This window comes from Lissotriton vulgaris, chromosome 12, assembly GCF_964263255.1.
Source record: "Lissotriton vulgaris chromosome 12, aLisVul1.2, whole genome shotgun sequence".
NCBI classification, from domain to species: domain Eukaryota; kingdom Metazoa; phylum Chordata; class Amphibia; order Caudata; family Salamandridae; genus Lissotriton; species Lissotriton vulgaris.
Genome location: NC_141700.1, coordinates 611,702,557 through 611,717,164, shown reverse-complemented (window position 1 = coordinate 611,717,164; position 14,608 = coordinate 611,702,557). Strand labels below are relative to the sequence as shown.

Sequence of the window (14,608 nt, the reverse complement as noted above, 5' to 3'; positions counted from 1 at the left end):
TTCAGCTTTGTATGCTTTGATATAACACTTTACAGTTTCGTACATCATATAACACTTTATATTCAGGCATATCTGCTTATCTTGAACACGGTCTGTAATACTGTACTTGGTAACAGAATCAGGGTACCGCTCAACCTCAGAGGACCTTGTCAAGCCATAACTGGTTAAGGTACACATCCTTCTCACCATCTTGATAATAAAAGGGTTATTTTACCTGTAACATGAAAAAAGCCTCTCCTGCTACTGATATGTTTACACCTTGTTTCTTGTCCTTCTGAATTTTGCAGTAAGGTATCTTCTCTCTGATTGCATCATTTTATGGCTGGTTTTGAGGTTGTATAATATTGCTATTTTTAGTGGACATTTTTAGATGAATGGTAAAAATTTCTACCCATTGGTTTTTATGGCAGATGTAGAGGTACCAATTTACACACAGTCACTACACAAGCAAAGTCATTTTGGTTACTGCTCCAGATAAATTATTGTTCAGGACCATTAATACCAGAAGATGTGTAACGTGTAACTAAGAGGAATTGCTCTAACATGGTTGCAGTGATAAGTCTACAGCAATCCTACCCTTATTGTGCTACTTCTAAGCACTATTCTAATTCTAGCACAAAAGAAATAGTGGAGAGCAGTTGTTTAACCCCTCCCATGCTCATGACGAGCTGAGCTCATCATGAGGCACGGTTGCGCTGTGCTCATGTCGAGCTGAGCTCGTCATGAGCTGAGCTCGTCATGACCGCCGTGGCGCTCACACGCAGGGATAATTCCCCTGCTGTGCTGAACGTTCCACGAAAACGAGTCTGGGCATGACGAGCTCAGCTCGTCATGAGCACAGCGCCACCGTGCTGCATGATGAGCCGAGCTTGTCATGAGCACCGGGGCGCTGTGCGCGTCTCCCCTCCCCCCAGCACAGCTGGGGAATTACCCCCGCAGCGAAGGGGTTAAAAAGAATGTTAATCCTACCAAAGGGACAATGATACAAACGATACGCAATGAAATTAAGTTATTATCATGATCAGATATGATTGGTACACATTTTTTACATTTTGAAACAAAGTCTCATCAGATGGGGAGGAATTAAATAATCGCAGATCTGCTGGCTGGAAGGGAGTTTAAATGGGCAAGTGCTCTTTTGAAATATTCAAATGTTGTTAAAGAGTAATTTTTGTTTACATAATAAATTGCTTAATGACTGAGTTTTAACTTTGTCTTTGCAAAAGGATATGACCTATTTACCCCAAAAAGCCATGAATACGTTAAAAAGGCAGCCCTTGAGTAATCACAATGTGTTTCTGTATGCTTTTTTTTAAAATTAAAAATGTATCTGCCAGACTCTGCATTCCTCCTCAAAAGTTTAAAATGCAGCTTAGGATGTTACCCTAATTGGGGGTTCCATGTGTGGGTATAAAAGCTAAAGAAATGGGAAGTTTTTGTGGATTCCCTCTGAATATGAAATGTGTATTACTCAAGTTTGAATTGAAGGTTCTTCATTTTTAAAACTGTGCTGTACATTTTTTAAGACCGTTAAAACAAATTGAAGAAAATATGGGGTCTACACAAGATATAATGCCACTGATTTGTTATCTAAGATGAGATTTTACGATGTTACAGTTGAATTGGGCTTTTTTTCAAAAAAAGATTTGTGAGAATATAATCTTGATATATTGTGATGAAAGGTCTCTTGAAAATAAACTAAATGTTCGTCATATTAATCACACATTCGTAATTTTACTAATCCTACACGTGCTCTTTTTGACTGACTGAACTTAAGCAGGGGGATACACAGAATAGAATAGAAAAGACATCATATTCATAATGGGTACGCCAAAAAAGTTCTTTTAAATTCTTTTCTCTTTGTTTTGAAAGTTTATGCAAACGAGACTTAAGAGGTTAATAACAGCACATAATCTTTGGGAGCCTCATTTTCTAACAAATGATAATATAGGCTGCCTTTATGACTTGAAAACATCCCAAAAATGTACTGAGATTTCCAAACCTGTAGTGGTCCCACAACAGATAAATTCTTGGGAAACTTACTAAGGCTTGTGTTTGTACTATTATCCATAAAGTCTAAAATTGTTAATTACTTAGTCTAAATGGTTTTTCACTAGGGTATGTGCATTCTTTGCAATTTCATTTGTTAGAACACTGTCGACCCACGGACCTCGTTCGGCATCGAGGAGCCCATCGACTATGAATCCATCAAGATTGTTGCCGTCGAGATCCAGATCGACATCGAGGCACACTTCAACATTATGACGCTGTTGGCAATCACCCTCGACAAGCAGGTCGTGGTCGGTTGACGTTGAGAACTCTTTCGACATTGTCTAGACTGCAGGAGGCAAAAAAGAAAGAAGAGAACATGTATTTACTCCTCCCCAGATTCAGAGTACTCTAGAACATATTCCCCTTCTTCAGGGGACCAGCCTTGTTCACCACCACCAGTTTCATCTCCTCCTCTACGATGGCCTCCCAACGCCACCTTCGCCTCCACTGCCTCTCATTCCACCAGCACCGGTCACTCAAAGACCAAGATCTCGGTCCAGGTTGCACCTTAATGTAAGGTGCCATAGACATAGCCCAAGGTGCACATATACCTCTTCCAGGCACTCTCACCATCATCATCATTCACCACAAAGATCTCCGTCAAGCCATCACACAGACATGTCCTCCATTTCTACTGGACGATACTCCCCAACACTTTCGAACTCTCCACCTCCACGCACATCACCGGTGGATGATATTACAACATTTCAAGAGACCCTTGTAAGGGGAGTTGCAAAACATTGCATTCCGATTTCGACTCCAACATGGGTCATTTTTGAGACCTTACAACACAGGTCAGCACCAAGACCTTTGCTGCCTCTAGTAACAGGTCTTCTTGAACCTGCTTTGGACCTCTTCCTGACACCATCCACTGTTAAGCCAGAACAATCCAGGATACAAAAGAAATAACACCCTCCGGAACAAGATCCTGCTTTCCTATGAACAGATCCTACAACAGACTCTGTGTTTGTTGTAATGGCAAAGAAACATTATGCCACTACTCAGACTTCTACTTTGTCTCCCGATAAGGAAAGTCGGAAGTTGGACTCTGTAGGTCGTAAAGTGTGCAGTACGACAGCCACCACCATTAAAGTAGCCAGCTCCACTGCTCTTCTAGGCAGATACGTCCGGGCACTTTGGGAATCCATGAACCAGTTTGTGGAACTTCTTTCTAGAGATAAGATAGAATACTTCATTGAAATCCTAAATCAAGGGTTACAGGTTTCCAATTGGGTTATTAGTGCTACAGCAGACTCTTCCTTATTAGCAGCTCTTGAGTACTACCACTGCATCGCTCTTAGAAGGCATTCTTCGCTCCGCTTTACATCCCTCAAGCCAGAATCGCAGTAGAGGATATTAAATCTACCATTCTCTGGTACTACTCTATTTGGAAGCCATACCGACGACGAGATGGCATGGATGAAGGCGGAAACAGAAACTCTAAAAGCAGCTGAGTTAGAGAGACCAGGGAACAGATAAAATCTTTCCGACCCTACAAATGCCACTTCTAATCCCAGAGGGTTCAAACCCCTCACTGGTATCAGGGGCACCAGCAAAGTGGTGTGCAACAACAGCACCAACGTCCCTATCAAGCTTATCAAAGAAAAAAGCCTAGAGGGAGATCTACCCAGCAGCCTGCCCAAGGGGGCAAGCAACCATCTATGTCAAAACCCTGAATCTTTAATTCCCTCCTCTTCTGTTACCCACTCCGGTGAAGGAAGCATCCAGCATTATCTGGCAGAGTGGCAAAACATAACACAAGATGCCTGGGTACTGAATATTGTTTGCATTGGATATTGTCTGAGGTTCACCAGTCTTCCACCGTCTATACCTCTGAGAGCATCCAGTTTCCAACTCCCACTGTTATGATCAGAGGTCAACATCCTCTTACAAAAGCAGATAGTGGAACCCGTTCATCAGCAGAAACGAGGTTCAGGCGTTTAATCCAGGTGCTTTCTCGTAAAGAACAAAAGTCTAGAATTAATTCTGACCCATTCTTGACGTCAAAACAGCCAACAGGTGTATTGAGCGGGAAAAGTTCCAGATGATGCTATTACACCAAATTTATCCCCAATTAGACCTGGGGGATTAGCTCTATTCCATCGAACTTCAAGACTCATAATTTCATGTACCAATCGCCAGAATCATTGAAAGTTCTTGAGGTATATAGTGGGCCAGGACCATTGTCAAATACTTCCATTTGGCCTGAAGTCCGCACAAACGACATTCTCCAAGTGCATGGCAATAATTGTTGCCCATCTCAGAAGACACAAAATATTTGTCTACCCATGCTTAGATGAATGGCTAATCAAGGCGTCCACGTCTCAGGAAGCTCAGCTTAATGGCAATTGGACCTGCAATCTCCTACAAAGGTTAGGCCTTCAGGTCAACCACAGCAAGTTGACCTCTGTCCCAGTTCAAACGGGGAGAGGAGCTTATCGATCGTTCAAAAGTGTCTTGCTCTCATGAAAGCCTCTCATCCAACTGTAAGAATAACATCCTGTCTCCTCAGCTCGATAGCCTCCTGCATCTTTCTCACACTGAATTCCCATCTCCACATGCTATCTCTAAAGGAAGGTCCAGTGGAACTAATTGACAGGCAATTGGGAAAGCAGGATACAAATATCCCTTCATGCATAGCTGTCCCTGAAATGGTGGTGCTCTCCAACCAATCTACTTCCAAGTACACCATTTCATCAGGAGATACCTCCTCAAACCATAGTCACGGATGCCTCACTACTAGGATGGGGAGCCCACATGGATCACCTCCAAATCTAGGGCAATTGGTCACAGAGAGAATCGACATACCATATCAAACTCCTCTAGCTGCGTGCAGTCCTTTTGGCACTGAAGGTGTTTCATCCGTCATTCAGATCCCACTTCTTGCTTGTTCAGATGGAAAATACAACAACCATGTACTACCTCAACAAGCAGTGAGGGATGAGGTCCAGGCCCTTGTCACACGAGGCTCTGACGATCGGGAAATGGCTTCTAGTCAGGAACCTTACCATCAGGGCAACTCACCTTCCAGGGGTCCAAAATGCTCAAGCAGAGTTCCTCAGCAGCCTTTTGCAAGAAAAACATGAGTGGGTCTTAAACCACGACATTGTCCAAAACATCTTTCAACGGTGGGGAACTCCGGCCATCGACTTGTTCACCATCGCATAAAAAGGAAGCTTCGCCTTGAGATACTTCTAGTCAGGGATGTTAGTAAATGCCTTATGGATCAATTAGTCTGGCAAATTTCTCTACGCCTTTCTGCTGATTCCCAGATCCCAACAGTCCTCATCAAGTTGTCCAAATCGAGAACCAAGATGATTCTCATAGCTCCGGAATGCCCACGCCAATGGTGGTTAACGGACCTTCTTCATCGGTGCGTCGTTGCACATCTCAAGTTGCATGCTGACCAGACCTGCTAACGAAGTTCGGAGTCCAGATGGTCTTTGAATTTGGTGGCATGGCTCCTGAGTTAGTTCAGTACGGACACTTGAATCTACCACAAGACTGCATGGAGATCCTGAAATAGGTTACGCTGACTTCAACAAATTACGAATATGCCTTCAAATGGAAGAGATTTTTCATATGGTGTTCCTCTAAGACCGTGGACCCTACATCTTGTCAGGAAGATGTCATTCTTCCATACTTACTCTGGCAAAATCTGGCTTGCAATTCCCTTCTATAAATGTTAACATGGCAGCTCTTACTACCTACAGAAAAAGTCCTTCACAAACCTCTTTTTTCAATATCCCCGTAATCAAGTATTTTCTAGAAGGGTGAACAAAGGTTTTCCCTCCCATGAGGCATCTTCCTCACATGAGCTTAACATAGTACTTTCACGTCTGATGCAAGACCCCTTTGAGCCTATCCACGAAGCCCCCCTGAAACACCTTACTTGCAAGACAGCTGTTCTTGTAGCAATTATTATTATTATTATTATTATTCTGACATTTATTATGCGTGCAGCTACCCCCAACGGGGGTGTCCCGGCTCTGAGGACCGCGAGTGAGCAAAACTTGGGTATTAGCAGCTGGAGAATAGGAGTGTCTTCAATTTGCTCCTGAATTGTGATTCCGAATCAGCCAGGTGGAGATTGACCGGCAGGGCATTCCAGAGTCTGAAGGCAATCACCGCGAAAGCTCTGCCGCCCTTCCTGGCTAGATGGAATCTGGGGGGGGGAGCAGAAGACGGAGGTGGTTAGATCTGAGTGCCCGTGACGAATGGACTATCTTTAACCTTCCTCTAAGATATCCAGGTCCCTTACCATTCAGGGCCCTGAAGATAAGTACCAGGGCTTTAAACTGGATAAGTGTGGCAATAGGCAACCAGTGCAGATTTTTCAGGTGAGGAGAGATAGAGTGACGGTAAGGGACCTTACAGATCAGCCTGGCGGCGGCATTCTGGACAATCTGCAGCCGCTGTAGGAGGTAGGCAGGCACTCCCACATAGAGGCTGTTGGTATAGTCAAGGTGGGAAGTGATAAGGGCATGGATTACCGTCTTCATTGACTCCAAGGGCAGGTAGGGGGACATTTTTTTTATCATGTGTAATTTGCCGAAGCAGGCAGAGGTAACTTTGTGGATTTGAGTTTTAAAAGATAGTTAATTTTCAATTTGGACACCAAGGTTGCGTGCAACTTTGACAGGGGAAGGGGGAGGTTTCAAGTCTGAAGGCCACCACTTGCCAGGTATTAGGGGGATTGATTGATTAAAAAATAGCACCTCCGTTTTGTCGGTGTTAAGTTTTAAAGTGTTGTTAGCCATCCATGTGACAATGTTGGAGAGACATGTTTTAAAATTCTCCAGTCCATGATCCGAGTGGTCTCTAAAGGAGAAGACAAGCTGAGTGTCATCAGCGTAAGAGACCACTCTGACCCCAAATGCCTCTATCACCTTAGCCAGGGGTGCAAGATAGACGTTGAAAAAGAGAGGACTGGAAGCGGACCCTTGCGGGACACCGCAGCTGAGGGTTTTCTTTATCTTTAGACCAGAAGGGTCGACACCATACCTGTTGTGTACGGTCCGTCAGGAACGATGTGATCCAGGCCAGAGGGGTGGCACAAATCCCAATATCATGGAGTCTTTCCAGTAGTATGGAGTGGGAGACCGTATCGAAAGCTGCGAACAGGTCGAGGAGCACTAACATGGCAACCCCTCCTCTGTTCACACTTTCCCTTACGGTCTCTGTGACCTCCAATAGTGGCGTCTCCGTGCTATATCCGGACCTAAATCCGGACTGAGAGTCATGAAGGAGATCATTTGACTCTAAGTAGTCGGAGAGTTGTTTTTGGACAAGTTTTTCTAAAATTTTGGAAGGCTTGGGGAGAAGAGAAATTGGGCGGTAATTACTATATACTGCCGGGTCCGCAGTTGCCTTTTTCAGAAGAGGAATCAGGATGGCCTGTTCCCATGTCTCCGGGAAAAGACCAGACTGAAGGGAGGCGTTCCATAGTGTTGCCAGGGGTCGCACTATCGTAGGGGCCACGACTGTGAATGCCTAGGCAGGCATGGGGTCCAGCGGGGAACCCGACTTACATTGCTGTATTTTTTGTTCGGCCATGTCCACTGAGATGGGTTTGAACGTGTGCAACCTCTTGTCACTGGTGGGGGCGAGACTCAGGGGAGAGATCCCTTCGCTAGGCCCACCAGTAGTGTAAAAAGAGGAAAAGATGTCAATGACTTTCTCATGAAAGAAGTCAGAGAGACCGTCACAGAGCTCTTGGCTAGGTTCAATCGCGTGGGTGAGGGCAGCTGGTTTGGTGAAATGTTTCACGATTTGAAATAGCATTTTTGCGGAGTTTTCCGCGGTGTTAATTTTACTGGAAAAGTATTCTTTCATAGTAATTAGTTTGATTTTATGGAACTTTTTCAGCACATCTTTGTAGGATGTTTTGGCAGCTGGGTCGTAGGTGCGACGCCATAGGCGTTCAAGCCTTTTACATTTACTTTCTGGGAAAACCACGGAGCAGACGGTTTAGTTCGGGCCGAGGAAAGAGTAGTTAGGGGGACAATGGTCCCTAAGGCTGTGGTAAGGTGCCGGTTAAAAAGCTCGACATCTGCATTTAGGTCATTAGAGGGTTGCCAGTTTAGAGTAGACAGTGCGGGTTCGAGCATCTCGCACGTGACCTTAAACCACTTTCTTCCTACGTTCTTTGTCCTGCAGTGAGAGGTGGGGGGTGAGAAAGTCTTAAGGTTAAAAGGGATCATGCAATGATCTGACCATGTCAGAGGAAGAGGTGCTAGGGTAGTGAGTCCTGGTAGGTTAGAAAAAATTAGATCTAGAGTGTGACCCGCTGTATGGGTGGGTTCATGTACTTTCTGGTCGAGTTTTATTCCCGCCATAGTTTCAACTAGGGACTTGGCTTTTGCACAGGTGTTATCGTCAATGTGCTAGTTGAAATCACCCAGAATAGTGAAATGGGGGTGTTTTAGGGAAAGGTCCGCTAAGGTCGCTAGTAGGTCAGTGACGTGAGCTGGCTGAGTGTTGGGCGGGTTGTAAACCAGCACCCCAGCACAAATTAGGTGCGAAGCCTCGGAGATGCTGAAATACATTGATTCAATCGACCCAGTTGAAACTAATTTCCTGGATGTTATCTTCCAGTGTGCCCTGAGAATTATAGCAATTCCCCCTCCCATTTTTTTGCCAGGTCTATTGATCCCGACAAATTGGTAGTCAGAGGGGACTGCTAGGGTGATGTCAGGGTTGGAAGTATCCTTTATCCATGTCTCTGTTAGGAACATCATGTCCCAGGAATTGGCGGCGAGGGATAGCCAGATATCACTTGCATGCTTAGGCAAGGACTGGCAGCTGAGAAGACATGCTTTGAATTCGCGTGGGGGTGTGGGCCTGGTCCTTCTGCAGTGTCCCATCGCCGGCGTGGCCGAGGTGGAGCGAGGGATAAAGAGCAATCCTTACATGTAAACTGCTTACTGAGCAGTACGGGGTTGCACTTGGTGTGTCTACATTCAATAGGGGGTCTAAGTTCAAGGAGTTTCGTTCTTGGCCAGCAGCGACGTTTTATTGAATGAGTTTGGGGAGCATAGCTAGCGCTGGACGCGGCACAGGCGCGGACTGGCACAGACGGGCTTCACTTTGGCGGGCCTTTGGCGCACCGTTGGCGCGCCCGCTGGGCACATCCGCTCCGCTGCGCGTCCGGAAGTGCATTTTCTTAACTGCGCATACGCCCTGGCTCCACCCTCCCAGCGTTCCGAGTCTTAATTGGCCGCCCTACCCTCCACAACAATCGGGACAAGCCCGTGGTGGACTGGGGTAGGGGCGGGGAAGTAGTTACTAGCTGGCGTTACGAGTGGGCAGAGAACCGGCACATATACAGGTAGGATGATACACAACCAATATTTTTTAAAAGAGCAACATAAAAAGAGATTTTAAAAGAGCAGAGTGAAAGCGGTCACCTTCTGCAGCAGCTAGCGCAACAGATTGCTATCGCGCATCTAGCAATGACTTCGGCTCGTAGGGTTAGCAAGATCAAAGTGCTTTGTTCTCACAAATCATACACAGTCTTCCACTCTAGCATAGTGTTCATGAGAACTCACCCTAAATTCTTACCCAAAGTTATTTTGAACTTTCTTGTCAATCAAACCATCAACAAAGGATTCCTTCAGTACCGCTCTACTCCAGCTGAAAGATCTCTTCATTCTCTGGATGTGAGGAGAGTTTTGCAATTCTATATCAATAAGACAAGGGACACCCGCAGATCGAGCTAACTGTTGATCAACTCCAGTCCATATGGGTATAGCCATTTCCAAGTAGTCTATCTCCTGATGGATAGTTTCCTGCATCATTTTGTGCTAACAAAAAGCTAACAAGACTCACTATGATCTAAACCTAAAGCACACTTCGCTAGCGGTATAGTGGCTCCTGCTGTTTTATTGAGGAGTATCCCTATTACGGATATTTGCGAAGCTGCCACGTGGAGATCTGTCCATACATTTACCAAACATTACTGCCCAGACTCTGATGTGATGTTATGTTATTTGCTTTTATAATGGGCACAGCTACTGTAAGAAGTATCCTGGCACGATAACGAAAGAGTTGTGAATCTTTAAAAAACTGAAACTAAAAGAGAAAGGTTTTCAGCTTTCTCTTAAAGTCCACAGAATCGTGAATACTGCGTAAAGCTAGCGGCAGGGCATTCCAAGCCCATGCAGCCTTCAAAGCCAGGGAACTCCCTCCCAGCCTCTGGCGAGTGAACCGAGGGATCCGGGCCAGAAGTTGTGAGGAAGACTGCAATTGACGATCCGGGACATAGAAGGAAAATCACTTCTGTAGATAAATGGGCCCACGGCCATAGAGGGCACTGTGAACAATGATAAGAATTTAAAATTTGATCCGCGCATCAATAGGAAGCCAGTGCAGTGCACACTGCTTCTGCTGAAAAGATCCAGCAGAAGTCTGGCGGCGGAAATTTGCACGACTTGAAGCTTATTCAGAAGATAGCCCTGAGTACCAACGTTCCACACATTGGCGTAATCCAGGCGAGAAAGGATCAAAGCGCAGACAACCATTTCCTCCGCAGATCTAGGAAGGAGAGGAAGAAACTTCCTCAACATTTTCAGCGTTGAAAAGCAGGTACCTGCCAGCCTCTTGAACTGGGTGGCAAATAGTAGGTTGTCCTCAAACCACACTCCCAAATTCTTGGCAGAGTTGCCCTTAGAAGTAGGTAGGGGAAAACCAGAAGGCCACAGCAACTCTCTAAAGTTATCCAAGAATTTGCCATCCAAAAGAATCTCAGATTTTTCCTTGTTACACTTAAGCTGCACTGCAGCGAGCTAGTGAAACACTGAGGACAAACAATGTTGAACAGAACAGACCGTGGCATCTTCCCTGCCCCAAGTGATGCTAGAGCAACACTCAAGTAGGACAGTACTCCCTCAGAAATCTATTTCCTTAAATGGGTACCTTAGTTCATTCTCGGTCTTCTCCATAGCTCTTAGTAGGGATGGGCTATTCAGTGCTTATGACTAGAATGGGAAATCCCCTACAAAAGAAGGAATCCTTTCTTACCTGTAACTCCAGTTCTCTCATAGGGGAATTTCCATTATAGTCGTAAGCAACCCTCCCTCCTTCCCGGTATAGTGGACAGAGGTAACCAGGGGACCTAAATAACATCCTGCATCACCTCAAAGAGAACTAAAGCAACTGCCACATGCTCTGCATAATGGGATACTGGTGGTCCCTAGGTTCTTACAGGCATATCCTCTATTTTTAATGCATATAATGACAGCCTATGGGGCTATACGGTCCTGCTTTCCTTCATCTCTATACTATATCAAAAAAGGGGTTGTGAAAGAGATTTATGATATATTAAAACCTCATGAAATTATACTCCTATATAATTCTCCCGGCTCCTTTTTTAAGTACATGAGGAAGAATTGGGTCATTGTAACCTAGTCCTATAAGCTGTAAAATATTTTTCTTTCTTGAGTGACTCTACAGGCCTTCCTGAAGAAAGGCGAGCATTTACACTTAAGAAGATATATTGTGAAAAAGTACTCCGGGGGTCCCTGCACATGGGTAGGACTATTTAGTGCTTATGACTATAATGGACATTCCCCTTTGAGAGAACTCGAGTTACAGGTGAGAAACTGTCCCTTTCTTCTCCTGGGGCCTTGTTTCCAGCACATCTGATGCCGCTAGGGCAAAAAGTCTTGACATAGTCAGATGTTCCTTGTGGCCACATAAGGTTGAATATATGTATGAACTAAAGCATTTCATGCCTTGGCATGTTTTTCATGTGGTCAGCTTCCTTTTGTGATTCAGTGTCAGATTGGTAATTCCTTCGCTTAGAGTTGTCTTGGTTTGTAGCAGGGACTGTCTGTTCTTATGTCTCATGAATATTTTGGATCCTATTTTGGCTTTTCAGCTTCTGCTCCGTCAGTGTTATTACATTTCTCTTGAGAAACAGTCATTTAACAAAGTACTGGAATTCACACAAGAAGAATATTAGCAATCATAATTGTATACGCAGTTTACAAAAGATGTGAACGTAAACTGTCTGCCTTTGGTTGCCTTGTCTAGTTTACTTGTGTTGTTTCAGCTTTCCCTTATAAAATGGTTAGCTGATAGAGCAATTCTTGCTTCAGGACTTTGGTACTATTGATTGTTTGCACAATTCCCGCCAGAATGTTGGCGTCAGATTGCACAAGTTAGTCCTACAGCAGTCGGATTATGTCAGATGACCAGTAATGGACACTCCAGGAATGACCTCCCCCATCTGAGTCACACCTGTTACCTCTTATTCAGCAGTATAAATCTGTTTATACACAGAGACTTTCTAAAGAGAGGAAATGACACTGCTCTTATAAGAGCCTAATTCAATCCAAATAATTTCATTATAATGCTGCTCATCAGCCCTGGGTCTCACACATCTTCTGAAAAAGACATTACCATGAAAGCGCAGAGAAGAGTAGCCCTATACGGTTTATTGCGAACATCTAATGGAGTGAAGGAAAGTTGCCTTTTATTCCCATTACTGTGTTAATATTGTGATGGCATGGCAGCACTCTAGTTGGGAATATGTGATAGTCTGATTGAGGCCTCACGATATTAGTGGCTGGGTTCAGACCTCATCACGCCCTTTTAAGTTTTTGAGTAACTAGAATGGGGTTGAGCAAGCAATGCTTTGCCTTTCCCTGGAAACACAAAATGAAGGAGACCAGGAAATGAGAAGGCCGGGTGGAACGAAGTGCTCCATTTTATCCCTTCACAGTGATGGCATATTTTTTGTACTGCCAGTTAGAAGTAGTTTAATCATAACGTTTAATATTCAATTTGCTTATCTTATTTCCACCCATGTTTCCAGCTCAGACAAATAAAACACCAACATGTAAAATTGCGGTGGTCTTATGTGTTCAGAAAGCGGTGTATTTGCTCATGCTGGCAGTTAATTGTTTGTACTTGTTTATATTTTCAGCTGAAGTTGCGCATCTTGCAGTCATATGTGACTGACTTGAGTGAGCAAAATGATGTCTTGGTTCAGACAATGGAGGAAGTGGAAAAGGAAGCCAGCCGGAAAGAGAAGACCCTTGAGGCAGAACTACAGGTATTGTCTCATTTACAGGTGTGCACCTTTTAGCCCATGGGCTTCCAACCTTTCCTAGAACTAGAGCTACATATGTTCAATGGAAGTGATCCTGAGCTACTAATATTGTTAGTGTTGTAATAGCGAGCACACAAGATAAGAACATTTTAGTGGCCAACCCATGCAAGATTACCAGCATTGATCACCTCAGTGCTTCATGCAGAGGTGCTTGCCAGCCCTATTGTAAAAAGATTTTTTCAATTTGGAATTTCTCTACATGGGTAGTACTTGGCATTAATAGTTGCAATGCCCCTATCACCAGGGTAATATTAGTAATATTTCATAATTTATCACTAAAATTGAAGCTTAAATATATTTTGGAGAACCATTTTCTCTAAATGTCAGCTTATGAGTTTTGAAAAAACACACATTTCCATTCCAAAGAGACACTTTTCAATATTTGGATCCATATATTAATTCAACCGAACAAAAGTTTCTAATGTAGCTTACTGTGCTGCACACAGGAGAGCTACTTCCAGGTAGCTGTAAAGCTACCAGTAGCTCACGAGCTGCTCATTGGAGAAGCCTGCTTTAGACATTTCTAGCCAAGTACATTCAGAAATCTTGAATGAGCCCTATCAAAAGTAATTTTTTTCTTTACTCAGAAAGACTTAAATTAGACTTTCACAAGCTCTGTAGCCTTTACTTGATAGGCCAAAATGCGGACTTGGTTCAGCATACTCTTTTAACCAAGCACAACTTTCTGGTTTTAAAATCTATGGACAAGTTTACAGGATTTAAGTGGTGCATTTTTTTCGCATATAATTGATTCGAGAGGTCCAAATGCCTTTAGCATTTCCTGTTTGTATCTTGATCACCATTACACGTCTCAGAATAACAATCAAAGACATGAAGGTCAGTAAGATGAAATGATAAAAAGGGGTTAAAGGTAAGATGTATTTACCCACTACGCTCTCGATCGGTGGCTGTGCATTCCCCCGGTGAACTCTGGGCTGAATTCTGCTACTCTCCAATATAAGGAGCCCAGTGCCTCCAGACTCTGAATTAGCAGAACTACAAATTACACAACCATCAGTCTGGGTCTGCCGTCTCCACTCCAGAAATTTTCAAATCTGCCCAACACGGGTGGATCAGAATACACCCTTCCACAAAATGGTCCAGGCCTTCCATGGACCACCTCTCTCCTTGCCCCTCCCCACTCCTTATGTGCAGAAGGACAGCTCTGGGCAAATGGCAGACCCTGGGGCTACATGAAACTCCCACTCAGGCGCAATCTTACGGGCACAGGCCCCTGGAAAACCTCTACCCTGCCATGACCCACCCCCACTATACCCAGCACCCACCAGCCCTCTTGCTATATCCACCTGTTTAAAGGCTGAAAATGGCAGCGTAATTGGCCCAGGAATCAGACAAAATAAAACACAGAAACAGATGTGACATTCCCAGGACCGTTTGATTATTCCCCATCTCTTTTACAAAACCTTTGTCTGGTTGTTG

At 44.3% G+C, this 14,608-nt stretch overlaps 1 protein-coding gene across 1 annotated transcript in view; it reads left to right on the top strand.

Annotated features, from left to right (window-relative positions):
- PMFBP1 (polyamine modulated factor 1 binding protein 1) overlaps window positions 1-14,608 on the top strand; it is a 1,903,249-nt gene that overhangs the window by 168,325 nt on the left and 1,720,316 nt on the right. The window contains exon 3 of the mRNA XM_086945556.1: window positions 12,983-13,111. Coding sequence (XP_086801682.1) covers window positions 12,983-13,111 — 129 coding nt within the window. The remainder of the gene's footprint in view (window positions 1-12,982; window positions 13,112-14,608) is intronic.